The sequence below is a fragment of the Chaetodon auriga genome, chromosome 20 (genome assembly GCF_051107435.1).
Source record: "Chaetodon auriga isolate fChaAug3 chromosome 20, fChaAug3.hap1, whole genome shotgun sequence".
Classification (NCBI taxonomy): Eukaryota; Metazoa; Chordata; class Actinopteri; order Chaetodontiformes; family Chaetodontidae; genus Chaetodon; species Chaetodon auriga.
The window spans coordinates 15413721-15427755 of NC_135093.1; the positions used below are offsets into that span (position 1 = coordinate 15413721).

General features: G+C 42.0%; 1 protein-coding gene across 1 annotated transcript; it reads right to left on the reverse strand.

Annotated features, from left to right (window-relative positions):
- Positions 1 to 684: 684 nt before the first annotated feature.
- On the reverse strand, positions 685 to 14019 carry LOC143339121 (ras-related protein Rab-37-like). Its single transcript, XM_076760151.1, has 9 exons — positions 13576 to 14019; positions 7418 to 7528; positions 6462 to 6503; positions 6231 to 6297; positions 6054 to 6106; positions 5772 to 5837; positions 4626 to 4682; positions 4463 to 4539; positions 685 to 4144 (listed from the first exon to the last, which is right to left on the reverse strand). Exons 1-9 carry the CDS (start codon positions 13729 to 13731, stop codon positions 4039 to 4041), a joined length of 735 nt encoding a protein of 244 aa, XP_076616266.1. The 5' UTR covers positions 13732 to 14019; the 3' UTR covers positions 685 to 4038.
- Positions 14020 to 14035: the final 16 nt, after the last annotated feature.

Sequence of the window (14035 nt, forward strand, 5' to 3'; positions counted from 1 at the left end):
CAGGAGTTGCTGTGTTACTTTTGTTTAATCTTCTGAACATGTTCCTCAGTCTCCTACTCTTTGAGGAGGCAATCGGTCCTTCTATTTTTGTTGGTGTTGGTTGATGTGGTGTTATTGTATGTGAAGTGTTTGGGCTGTCACTGTTTTCTTTGAAAGATCATTAAGTATGTTAACTTTTCCAACAACTTTCAACAAGCCAAAATTGCAGCAGAATGTGGTCAAAGGAAGGTCACAACTTCACATAGCTTGTCAACATAGGAGATCAAACAGTATCTAGCAATTAGTGACGTCACATGCTGTCACATGGCCTCCAAAAAGTGAGGTAACTGCAGCATAAAATAACGGAGAAACGATCTCTCCCTTGTTGGAGTTGGTAAGAGGTTCACAACCAATTAAAGAGGAATTCGATATTTTTTTTAATTCTGACTTTTATTCTGAAGGCTGCACCTGCAAATAGGAAGTGTCTATTTATTCCCGTAGAACTGTTTTATGAATGAAGTCTGAAATCAGGCAAACACATTATGGAAATTCAAGAAGAACCCCTGTGCATTGTTTGTCACTTGGTTAATTGATTGCAATCTGTCTTTCTCAAACACACGCACGCGCGCGCACACACACACACACACACACACACACACGCAACCTCGTGGTTACAGTTAACCATATGGTGACTGCTTGGGAGACTTCAGTTAAAAATAGTTTATTTTTATGCAGCATACAACACGTCAAAGACAACTTTTGGCAGCGTGGTCTGACAACAAACAACAGTTCAATACATAGAAAGTCTTATGATCTCAATCTGAATAATTTTAGACTATAATCTGTGTCAGACCTGAGCTGTCCAAACTGAATAGGAGCACCCAGACAGTAATTGGCCAATATGAAATATTTGCAGAAGAGCATTGCATACTGTTGTCAAACAGAAGTTGCAGTCAAACCTGAACATGGAGCTGTTGTTCTGACATCATTAGTTCTTTAAAGCTGCACTAATCAATATTGTCATTTTACCGATAGATCAAATGATTATGTGTTTTGTAAAAGGTGTCACACTTAGGGACAAACTCAGCTCTATGTAGCATTTTAGCTTCTTTTAAGTCATTGAAAATTGTGCTAAAACCACAATACCAGAGCTGCCAAACCATAAATAAATAAATAAATACATAAAAATGGCTGGCAAAGTTAGCAGCTAGTCTGTGAACAAAACATTGCATTTAGTAGCTAAAGGGCCACATAGTCATCTCAGGAAACTGAGAGCTAAAAGGAGAGTGAATAATAAATTTATTGCATGACCAGAAACTTGATTCCAAACAAATGCTAATCTGTCTCCACTCTTGGCTAAGCAGTTTTTTTGAGGCAATAATAGCCTATGCAGCTTTGTGTTTACACAATATTCTGCTGCCCCCAAGTGGCCAAAAACAGTCCTACAAATCAATTAATGCAGCTTTAATGTGTTGATATATTAGATCTTGTATTTCAAAACAAAATTTAACCCTGAGTGTTGAGTTAAAATCTGAAAAGAAATGCTAATTATTTAATCATATTTGAATACTGAAACTGACTTTCACATAAGTATTTACATGCAATCCAGCAAACATGCAACATGAGTTTAAAAGTCCATAATCTGTCCATAAAAGCAAAATATTGTTGTTGGTTGGCCGAGATGTCTAAAAATATTCTTCAAAAATCTTTTCACTCACTCATAAATGCATTGTGTACACAGATGTTTCCTAAATGATGATTAAAATTGGAAAATCAACCGCAGATCACTGTCAAATAGCTCGTTTGGTCCTCCTCCAGAAGACACATTTCAGCTGACAAAAACATTGCTATCATTAACCCGTGGTTGCATTCCTCTGCACGTTCAGAAACGGAGTTGTCTTGTAGTCTTCCTCGCCAGGCGCTCAGAGCACATTAGCTTTTCTTCAGCTGGGTCCCTGAGCTTTTCTTGTTTCAGTGAGCATTCAACAACGGCCTGGCATTGTCAAGAACAGTTTGTCAAGAATGAACCAATCTGACTTTTGGGGCTTTTGTCCAAGTACTTGGCTTTGAATTGCATCCATGACACAGTGTATGGCCTTTGTCTGGATCTGTTGGTAGATTGCATCATACATAAGGTTGTAGCAATGTTTTCAAAGTGGATCCAAAGCTTATATACTAAGTCTGTCTCTTCTGGCCTATATTAGTGGTGTGTGGGTATAAATATGTCTTATTACAGTGTCTTTCACTTTGGCAAACAGGTGTGTTGGTAACATCCTTCAGCATTCCATCAGCAGTGATTCAGTAGTAAATTGGGGGGAAAAAATACAGTAAGAGATCTATGCAAGGCAAACAACAAATGATGTATATTTTTAAGAAAATATTGTAGCATGAAGAGCATGAATTATAGAATTCCAGTTCAAATTCTGGGTAAATATGGTCATTTACTTTCTTTCCCAGAGTTAGATGAGAAGATTGATACCAGTCTCATGTGTCTGTGTTAGGCAAGGAGCTTCAGTCAGGATGTGGTTAGTCTAGCTTAGCATGCTAAGCTAAGCATTGGATAGCGGAACATGTACTTCCCTGACAACTGGACGCCTGTACCTGTGCAGTGTGACATGCTAAACAACCAGTCGTGCAGCGTCTGGGACACTCCATGACATTCCACGACACCCCGACATAAGACTAGCATGTCAGAATTTTTTTGTCTTGACATGCCAAGTGTGACATCTCCACAACATGTTCCTGAATATCTACCAATCAGGTAACCATGGCGAGGAGGAGAAGGAGGAGGGATGCTGAGATTGACAGTTACTTCACCCGCCTCCCCCATGACATCTGAACTCGTGCGTGATCATGAAATAAGTCGTGCTGGTCTTAGTAAGCAGATGGACTCTGGGTGGAAAATGCATTGATTAAAGCAAAAATTGATTGAACCAATAATGCAAATTGGCCTCTACGTCTATAAATACAGAATTACTGCAAGAGATAAAATAAATGTCTTTTTGTCTGTTTAGAGAAAAAAAAATGTTGCTTTGATAAGGATTTTTTTTTTTTTTTTTTTTTTTTTTTTACTTATTTTACTCTTTTCAAGTGTAACTGTAGTGAAGATGCTTTCAGCCAAGATGCATGTTTCATTTCAAACTGTGCGACGGATGTCTTAGTAAACATCTAAACCGAGATGTTTTTTGAACTTGATAAATATATTATATATATAATTATATTTACTGAACATCAGCATGGTATCATTGTCATTATTAGTCTGTTAGCATATCAATGTTAGCATTTAGCTAACAGTCTGTGAATAAATTCATATTATCTTTCAGTCACTGTAACAGATTTAGTGCAGAGCTGCATTTTCTTTAACATTTCAGGGTTTTCATATGAATAAATGATTGTAAAAACTAAAAAATTGCATATTTTTGTGTGTTTGTTATTGTTCAAGAAAGTTTTGAAACAATATGCAGCCATGCATTTACTGGGTAAACAAATGAGAAAAATGCATTAATAAATCAGCTCTGGAGCTGTTGGTAAGTACTTTTTTTTTTCTTTTTTTTTTAACTTTAAATAGAACCGTGCAAGATGTTTCTTCTCACCTATATACGTAGTCTTTGTGCTAAGTTAGGCTAACCACATCCTGAGCTCAGCTCTGTAGTCAATGCACATACATGAGAATGGTATTAATGTTCTCATCCAACTCTCACAAAGAAGTAGCAGACAATATTTTCTCATAGAATTTTACAAATTCAAAGTAGTTTTTATACCATTTGCTAAAATTTCTTTGACAGATGTTGAGTTGCCCACAATGATAAATGTCTAAAGAGTTGGGCAAACTGCTCTTGGCTAAGAAAACGGTGGGTTCTGTGAGTCAGTAGCTTAGTTTATCCTCCTCTCACTCCATTCCATTGATCTACTTTTGGCTTTTAGTCTTGAATGAATGGCAGCATCATATTTTGGGAGCAGCAGTGAGTAAATAGGGCTTCCTCCCACTCGGTGGCTCTCGGTGTGTCTCTGACAGTCTGTTCACCCAGAGTGGTGGGAGGAGGACTCAGGAGATTAGATTTAGAAGTAGCTGCAGCAGCCCGACTTCTCTTTCTGTGCTTCAATGTATTCATGGATCTGGAACTTGGGTTCACTGGGATGCTGGACGGCCCGGTGCTTCAGTTCCCTGAAGAACAGAGCACAGTTGAGAATACAGCACAGGTTGACTTCAGTTTGCCTCAGATTAATGAACAAAATTGGTGTCGTCACTATTATCTGAATGTCAATGTAAATTATGCGGCATGTGGCAATTTTACTCATCCATCTGTGAAGCCTGCTGAGCTTCTGACCAAGTGTTTCATTTAACACGGTTTTAGAGGATTTTACACTGTGGCAAAAACAAATTGATATTGCAAACACCGAACACTTGTCATTTCTTGCCGCTTATTCTCTGTACTTAACAGCAAACCGTTGAAAGGATGATAGTTTGATAATAACTTCATACTTGGCCACAGCAGTGAAAGCCAGCTCTACGTTGACTCCCGTCTTGGCACTCGTCTCCATGAAGGGAACTGAATACTCCTGAAGGCATGAGGAGAAGCAAATAGCAGTAATCAGCAGAAGATCTTTGTTACTTCTGCCTGTACAGCAGTGGATGAAGTACTCACTCTGGCCAGCCTCTCTCCTTCATCTCTCCTGATCGCTCTGTCACTGCTCATGTCAGCCTGTCAGACAGATGCAGTACAGGATTACAAGCAGTACTGTACATGAATTTTCTTTAAAACAGAATTAATTAATTATAATTCCTCATAACACATTTCCAAAGGCACTGCCCTGTTTACATTCATTCATCATCCTCACCTCATGCTGGCACATTGCTGCGTGACTTAATGAATCGCCACCAAACTGTGGAAAAGCATGAAGCCGAGATATGCCACATAACCCGCCTCCTGTTTGATTGACATTACCAATCCTTGAGTAAAAATTACAGTCAGTGATTTGTTCATTTTTTTGGATGAATGACCCAATGGGAGGGTTAGGTTTGCTAACACTAACCCCCATGGGTGTGTGTGTGTGTGTGTGTGTGTATGTTCAGCAGCACAGACACTGAATGATCATAGAAATATTATTGGAATACATCACACTGTGTAATTCAGGCCCAGGTAGCAAAGTCAAAGCAGTTGGTTTCAGCAGTCCATTTAGATTTTATGGGCGATGTGGAGGCAGTGGAGCGAGCTGTGAACACAACACTGACATTTCTGACCTTAAAAAGTTGAAGTTGAGTTGCTTATTTAGACATCCACAGAGCAACATGAGCTTTTATGTGAAGGTGTGTGTCTGTCCACCTGATAAGAAGTCCATCCTAGAGAAAAATCTGGCCCTTTTGCTGCTAAATGCTCCACTAAGTTAAACAGCTGGCTGCTAACCGTGTTGGCTGTTTGGAGGTGGGCAGGCACTGTATAGAGGATTTCTAAAATCTTTTACACTGGAAACAGCTGCCTGCTGCAGCCAGTAAGGTTGATGAGAGCAGTGAGAATGAAAAAAAGCAGTGAAGTCGTGGGCTGGAAAGCAGCAGACCTGAAGGGAACTGCAGAGTCTGGTGACGCTCTTCTGCTTCTTTTCGTATTGTGTCATCCTCATGCTTGTGTGTGTAAATGTGCGTCCTCAGAGAGTAAGTATATATGTACAGCAAGTATATCTGATGAATAATAATTTGAATATCTGTCATCATAAAAAGACAGTTTGCTCGCCAGGATTCACCAAAGATCACTTTTTCTTTTACTTGCTTAGCTTCTCAAACTACTCCATCTCACCTTGTTGCCCAGCAACATGATGACTACATCACTCTGTGCATACTCATGGACCTCTGTTAACCATGCCTGAAACAAGAAAAGACAGACAGGCAGACACATAAATACACTGCTGGTCCAACACACACACACACACACACACACACACACACACACACACACACAAACACACACTCATGTGCTTGCATGCCAACACTATTGATTGTTAATCCACAGAGGTCATTTCCCCTTCCTGGCCCACTCATATTCATATCTCTCCAGGGATTAGACATATCCCAGACTTACCCTAATGTTGTCAAAGGAGGTTTTGCTGGTGATGTCGTACAGGAGGAGCAAAGCTTTGGAGATAGAACCAACAAAAAAAAGATAAGTGAACATATGGCTCTATAGCTGCGCAGTGACTTTTGTAGACAGAAACACAGCTGTGAGTCAGATGCCGATCATAGTGTATATTTCTCTTACCGTGTGCATCTCTGTAATATGCATGCGTCACACTTCTGAACCTCTCCTGTCCTGCCGTGTCCCAAATCTGACACAGGAAAGGAAACAGAAGCAGCACATGGTGACTTGGCCTGGTTCCACTTGGCTAACTCTAAATTTCAGTTACAACACTGGTGCCCGAGAAGAAACTAAAAATAGGCTTCTGTTGTGAAAGCACTTCAAGTTTTCACTGGAACTGATTCAACTACTGACCTGTAGCTTGACCTTTACGTCGTCAACAGTCACCACTTTATTCTGAGGGACGCAGAAGTGCATTGTTAGAAGGGTCACAGGCTAGACTGATCATAGGATCAATGTGTCAAAACTACAATGAATAAGACCCCTTTGTCTCAATAACTTTCACATACATTTTGCCTTATTTGTCTAGGTTTTGAGATTTCTGCCTCCACTCCAGTACACTGAAATATCTGTCTAAAAGATTCAACCGCAGCACCTCTTTGTGGGATCAGCGTCTGTTGTGTGTCTGGCGTGTATACTCGGGACTGCGCTACAGTCTGAAAAATGTCCCATTAGACCAAAAGCCCATTTACTGCCAGTCCGTTATTCTGAAACAAAAAGGCCCATTGCTCTGAAGGCCTATTGCTCTGAATCACACCCCCTGCATTATTTTTTTCCCCACCTGTATTCCATTAAGACCTTTGCTCCTTCTCTGCCTCTGACTGGCTCTGACCCTGACACTAACCCTTACCAAGCAAAGCACTATAGCCAATCGGCTACACGCTGTCAGACAAATGAGCTTTCGGTCCAATGGGACATTTTTTGGACTACCGGGGTTCTGGAATAATGGGCCATTATAAGCTACTGTAGTTCACCACCTTGTCTTGAGAGTAGTCCCTACAACACCAAGCTTCTAGCAATAATTATTTAGTGAAGATGCAAGGTCAGCATGTGTGTTCTTTGACTTATCCATGCTAACAGCGGGAAGCTGTGTCTGGAAAAGCTTGGGGCTGTTACATTTTTTTTTGTAATTTTTCAATGTGTGCAAAGAAAAGTCAATTTACCTCCACTGTTCGGGTTGGAGGCAGAAATCTCGCACATGTAGGTCAAAAATAGGGCAAACTAAACCAATGGAAAAATGGCTAAGGTGAGAAAACATGTCTATATAAATACATAAGAGAATGTCCTGTATGTAAAAGATATACACACACCGTGAATCCGATGCCCACTGTGGCAGAGAAGGAGCCAGGGATGAACTTTCCCTGGTCGAACTGCACCAACAGAGATGTTTTTCCCACTCCGCTGTCCCCGACGAGGATCGTCTGCGGGGAAACAGCCAGGCTTGATGAAACCCATATTGGTATCGGAATCAGGCCTCGCAATCATTTTATAATTTGGAGTCGTGAGTCAGCATTTGCGTCACAGCGGACATTTCTGTTTCCAAGCAGCACAAATGTTATATTTTACAAGAGCTTGGCAGTGTACCACTATTAGAGTGTGACTCACAAGCTGGAGGAGATAACCTTCAAGACAATGAAATGAATTAAAGGTGGCATTCAGAAGCATCCAAGTTAGTCATCGGGGCCATCAATCAATACTTTGTCTTCTATAAGCCTGTCTTTCATTTGCACAGCCACTTAGAAAAGTGGCAGTGAGGCAGCCATCATCTCCACGCACACAGCGGCCTCCAACCGAGGCAGACACAGTATGAGACACAGCCAAGCTGTTCTCTCAAAAGAGGATTTTGAAGTTGTGGTCCAGTCAAGAACTAAATGTCTACTAATGTTTAGAGCTTGTTTTAACAAGCTGTCATCAGATGAAATGTTAATGAATGTTTATTGATGCTCAAAAGTGATCTTATCTTGCCTCGGCTTAATTTTGCCGTTGTATCAATTGTCTGATTGTGGTCTTGGCAGAATGTGTCATAGTGAGCCTGTCATGAATTCCACAGATGCTCAAAAATGGGCCTGAAAAGATGTCAAAAGTGACCCCATTCTGTCACTGTTTCTCAGACGTGGTCTTGTCCAGACTCAGAGTGTCTGGACGAGCCAAATGTGGGCTGGTGGGCTCGCGGCTAAGACGACGACCATGAACCCCTGCGCAGTAGTTCAACTGCGACTCGGTTTTGTCTTAATGCTCTCTGAATGATAAAGCCTAAGAGAGGTAGAGGAGGGAAGAAAGAAGAGAGGATTAGAATTGAGAAGCTGGAGCAGCTTCTCTCAGCGCTACAGGTTTTACAGCCTCCCTTTGATCTCAGTGTTTAGAGGGATTTCACAAACTCTGAGAATGTGCCACATCTCAGCCGAAGATAAACTATAGGCTCTGCATCAACAATCATCCTACGAATTTTCATATCAACTGTACTCAGGCATCAGCAGTAACTCCAGTCAGTTAATCTCTCGGTTGAGAGAAAAGTCAGAGCAGCAGTTTAAAGAAGAATTATGTTTCAGAGATCCTGGTGTTTAGACGGTGAAGGAAAAGGTAAAGCAGGACTTGTTCGAGTGTGAAAACGACCTGCTGACCACCGCAGAATGACATTTTTAGGCCTCTCAAAATGTAAGCAAATATTGTGTATTTTGTGTTTCTAAACCAGAAAGATTATGTGCATGTTGAAATGCTGGAAGGTGAGAAGCAGCATGGGAAACGTGACTGCAGTGAACAGGTAGCCAATTATCACATTCTAGCATGATAACAGTCTAAGATAGCTGACACCTGTCCTCGTGCTACTTAGTGCTACTATAACTTGGCTATGATGAGGAGAAAAATGTCAGATCTGACTGTTTCGTTGTGTGTGTGTATTTAGAATTCAGACTAACTGGTATCTTTGGCAAAACTAAGGCTATTTCTAGTCATTTTGTCCAGGTTTGCATCTCTAAATGCAACATGGAGCAGGGCAGAGCTGCTGCTGTTAGCTAAACTCTAGCATGTGCTAAAATATGAATCCTTTCAAGATGGGGAGAAAATGATCAGACAGAAAATCACTTTAACTGGCATGTAGAGCATCATACAAAGCAACAGCGATATCATGATTTAATCTGATCTCCCTTTGACTTTATGGCATCTGTTTCCTGTTTACTGGACGTGGAGCATGTAACATAATGCCTGCATGTGTGCATGTGAGGACAGAAGCAGTGGAGTGAAAGGACCGTAGTTGTAGAACCCCGCATGCACATGTACACGTGATGATGGAGATGACGCTGTTTCCGTGGTAACAGTGGTTAGCTGGGAAGTGAGCCTGACTCAGAAAACCTCACTGGAGAACGGAGGCAATTAGGTGAAAGCACCACAAATGTTCCGGTATTAGACATAGATGCTGTGGATAATGTATGCAGCATATTGTGCAACATGGGTGGTGTGGAGAGAGACAGGCAGTGATAAAGAAAGAGAGAGAATTAGATTTTATTCATCTCCAGGGCTCAGAAGAAGATTGTTAAGTGCCAGCGAATTTCCTCCCTTCCTGATTGAGCCCAAGAAGCTTCTGTGAGAGCTTCCATGAAGGCCATCATGGTGATAAACCTGTGTGGAATTCCCTTTACTCTATGGGACGCTGGAGCATCAGTTTAAGGAAATGGGGAGAATTTGGAGTCGGATTTGGAGGTTTTGTGCTGATTTCCTCTGCCTGACTAATGTGAAGCATCACTTTTTATCATCCTGGAGAGTATGAAATCTGCGATGCGCCGGCTAGAATGTAATATAGCTTGACAGTTTTTATATTGCCACTAATTTCCTTCGATACGCTGCACGGCTGAGATTTGAAACCACAGAACAGGGGCAGACTCCTGCTGCTTCCAATATTAAAAGTCTATGATGGCTGACGCTAATCTACATTAGTGTGTGTGTGTGTGTGTGTGTGTGTGTGTGTGTGGTGATATTCTATATGTTTCTTATTTTAAACAAATACCATTGAAAGGCCAAAACCACTGATAACATGATCCTCTAATCAGTAGAGTTTCTCCTATTTTGGTACAGTATATCTTATTCCTCTGTGCATTAGAGTCCAAACACATAGTTATAAAGCTGCACTCTGAATATTTTGACCCCTTAACTGTCAACATCTAATGCTAGTTCAATGCATTGCATCCAATGGTGGTTAGCATCTTATAGTTCCCTGTAGTTGCTGGTGCATTGCTTGTTTGTCACCATCAGTGGGCGTGTAGCACAGACCCCCATTCTGGTGCATGTGCATCCTCATGCTCAAAATATAAATAGAAGAGAGGCTTTTATTAAAAGCACTACTCTATTTTGCTATTAGTGGTCAAAAACTGGACTCAACTGGTGGGCAGAAGTCCCCAACAAGATGCATATTGCACACGTGTTCACTTCACGTTGTAGCATAATTACTCAAGTCCAATTTCCACTGAGCTCTATTTTGGTCTCCACCAACTCATGTGAAAAATATATGTCTCTTTAGCTGCTTTACCTGTCTGCTGTGGGTTTCACACTTTTTTTTTTCGCTGAAAACAGCTGTCTGATGCTGACAGAAAGGTTAATAAGAGCAGTGAGAGTGAACCCAAACAGCAGAAATCACAGGCCATAAAGCAAAAACAATGAACTGACAATAAAAAAAGCAGTAGAGCTAAGTGGAACTCCAGTATTGGGTCATTATTCTCTGATGTTTCACCACTACCACCTTTTTCACATCACACATATTGATCTATTGTTCACATAACAGTATTGATTAGTGCAGCTTTAAAGATCAGTCTTCAGTAGGAGTCAAGGGGATTGACTCCACAGGCACTGTATGGAAATCGGACTGATGCATTGTCTGCTTCGGCCTTTCAAAAGGATTTGCTGAGAGGAAGGAGTGTATAAAAACAGCCTGTCTCAGAAGATGGTGAATAACAACATCAATGTTACATTGATTTTAATAAGACTGTGCACAGAATCATTTCCATGTAGCCAAAGAGCGCTCGAAGAAAGCTCCTTCTTGTTGTGTAATCATCGTCCCTCAGGGGAAAGCAGGTGAGATAGAGGAAAAGCCACTACCCCCCAGAGAAATAAGACAATGTAAAGGGTAGCACCAAAAAAAAAAATTCTGCATCAATGAGACAAACAGCCAGTTTGACTTGCTCATGCTGTTCACCTGAAAGAACTGCTTCCGTTTTTTTTTTTTTTTTGGAAGAACAGCTTGTACTGTTATAATTGGCCCCTTTGTTAAGCATCTGCCCCCTTCGCAATACAAGCCTTACACATGCGCTCACGCAGACACACGCTGCTTCCAAGGCAATTAAAGGCAGCTGGTCCAACTGCATAATGGCTACATTAGACTAACCCAGTTCATGTCTCACTGGGCCGAGCCTTTGGGAAAACTCAGTCCTCGCTAAACTTACATTAGTGACATAAAGTCACTTAGCAGCCGCCCTGATGAACAAAATCATTGCTTGAAAGAATTCAAGTGCAGTGACATTACAGCAGACTGTGTGTGTGTGTGTGTGTGTGTGTGTGTGTGTGTGTATAGATCACAAGGCCAGTGTCAAACACCAGCAGGCAAACAATGTCTTAAATAGGGTGCAACAAACTTAATATCATGTTCACTTTAAAAAAGAAATTTAAACAAAAACCAGTGAGACTGTTGATGCACCAGTGTCTCACATGACCAACAGGGGATTTCAAAATAAAGGCGAAGAACATAATAATAAAGGAAACAAGCTTTGACTGATGCAGCTCCCTGTGCCTGCAATACAGCTTCATAATATAATATGACATTTTCCTGAAGCCCAAAGGGGGAGTCTCTTTTCTCTTTGTTCCATCTGCAGTGATATGAAAGGCCAGCGCTCCTGAGCTGGAAGGGAGCCAGTGGAGACACGACACAATCAGTACTTTCTAGCATTTCTTATCTTTCTTTCTTATCAGCTGCATCTAACGGAACTGGATCAGGTGTCATCACATGACCTGAGTCAGTCACATGATGACAGATATATTAGGGGAGCATTAGATGTCCTGTGTTCTTTTAGAGGTGGAGTCTCACTGGGATGCTTTTGGTGGGCTCAGGTGGTAACCCTTGGCCTAGAGTGCCCTCTGGAGCTGCTGCACCTCCCTCTCTCTATCCTCCTCCTCACTGATGAGGCGTTGTGTTACGTAGGAGGCTCCTCACCGCTGATCTTCTGTGTTATCAGTGGGGGTTGAGAAGCTTTTGAAAAAGAATGGAGGTCAAATATTAAAGGTACTGTTAAGAACTTAGCTGTTAGTTTTCACAGTGGATTAAACTTGATTCACACTTTTCTATCTTCACACGTGGGCTATTCTTACCCTTTCTTTTTTTTTTTTTTCTGACATGCATTAACGTGAGAACTGTGCAGACCTGTGCAGTTTCAGCCTCTTTGCACCAGTAACTGATTTCTTCCAGAGTTCATTGTAAAGTTCTACTCATAACATGACCAGGAGCCAGTGAACTGTCCCAGAAGGCCTGGATCTGCTGATTTAAGCCTTGTAGCTGATCCAGAGGGGGTGATAGACCTTCTGCTGTGCTCAAATCTCAGCTTTGGAGCAGTAGTATTCTGCCTGCTGACATTGCTTCGGCTTTTAAATCCTGTGTTAAAACACGTTGTTATAGATCTGCCTTGTTGTCTGATGACTACATGTATCTGTTTACATCCTTTGCTTCCATCCTGCTGCACACTTTGTGCTCCTAGTTTGCAAAGTACTGCACAATTCTTCCTCTTGTTATTATCATTACATTACATTTAGGATGCCACATCATCACTCACACAGTGGCCCTACCCTCTGTCCCCCCCCCCCCCCCCCCCCCTCCAAAGCAGAGTATTCGTCCTCATCTAACTGCTCATTTTCAAACGGAAGTGGATGCTACGTTAGCAAATTAAAATGGAGATGCAATCTCACTCCAGTCCACAAAGACTAAACTGAAATACCTCCATTAAAACATTTGTAACCTGTAGTGATGATGACAGTCATACATTTACAGGGGATGGAGGCAAAGTGAACTCTCTTTCAAGCCTCATCCCCCTCTGAAGCAGCGTCTGAGTGAGGAGCAGCAATCTGGAAAGATGACTGTTCATTACAGAAGGAATTATGTTTTTTGGGGGCAGATTGGACACGCAACAAGCCTGGAAACAGACCAACTGAAACGACATCCAAGAGGAGATCAGCACCATGGAGAGCGCAAAGCCTGTCCAGCACGGAGGCGGACGCGGCTGCAGGACCAGCGTGCTTCAGGGTTTAGGGTGAAAACCAGTAAATAAGTGAATAAATAACAGACAGAAAAGCAAATCGTAAAGAATATACACACTTATAAAGTAATTTGTTTGTTGTTTTAAACCTGGGCAGACTTGTAAAGTTTACATTTGGGGCTCTAACACGAACCAGGTCCTGGATTTAACAGCTCTTGTGTGATTGCAGCGTATCACCATACCTTGTGCACTAGTTCCTCATCATACGTCGGAGCTGGCGGAGTCTTAGCCTGGCTGTCGGTGGTCTCTCTGGATTCGTAGCCGCTATCGGGATGGATCTCCGGATAGGAAGTAGTGTAGTGCGCCGAGATCGGCTCCATGGACTCCATCCGCTCCATCCTGTCGTCCTCCCTGCGCGCTTGTACGACGGAGGAGCGCGTTGAGGAGAATAAAGCCTGACAGAGCACGCAGCTCTCTCTCTCTCTCTCTCTCTCTCTCTCTCTCTCTCTCTCTCTGTGTGTGTGTGTGTGTGTGTGTGTGTGTGTGTGTGCAGCCTGTCCTCCCCACGCAACCTTCTCTGAGCTCCACGCTGCTCTGAAGCTCCTCCTTCACACTGAATCACAGTCTGCGGGCTTCTGCCTACATCACTTCACATCTAAAAGGCATGTCGTGATCATTCACCCACATCACGCTGAACACAGT

Coding starts and splice junctions, on each gene's coding strand:
- LOC143339121 (XM_076760151.1), bottom strand. CDS start 13,731: ATGGAGCGGATGGAGTCCATGGAGCCGATCTCGGCGCACTACACTACT. Junction 6,107..6,230: donor ATATTACAGAGATGCACACG/GTAAGAGAAATA, acceptor CTATCTCCAAAG/CTTTGCTCCTCCTGTACGAC. Junction 4,145..4,462: donor GCTTTCACTGCTGTGGCCAA/GTATGAAGTTAT, acceptor TCTGTTCTTCAG/GGAACTGAAGCACCGGGCCG.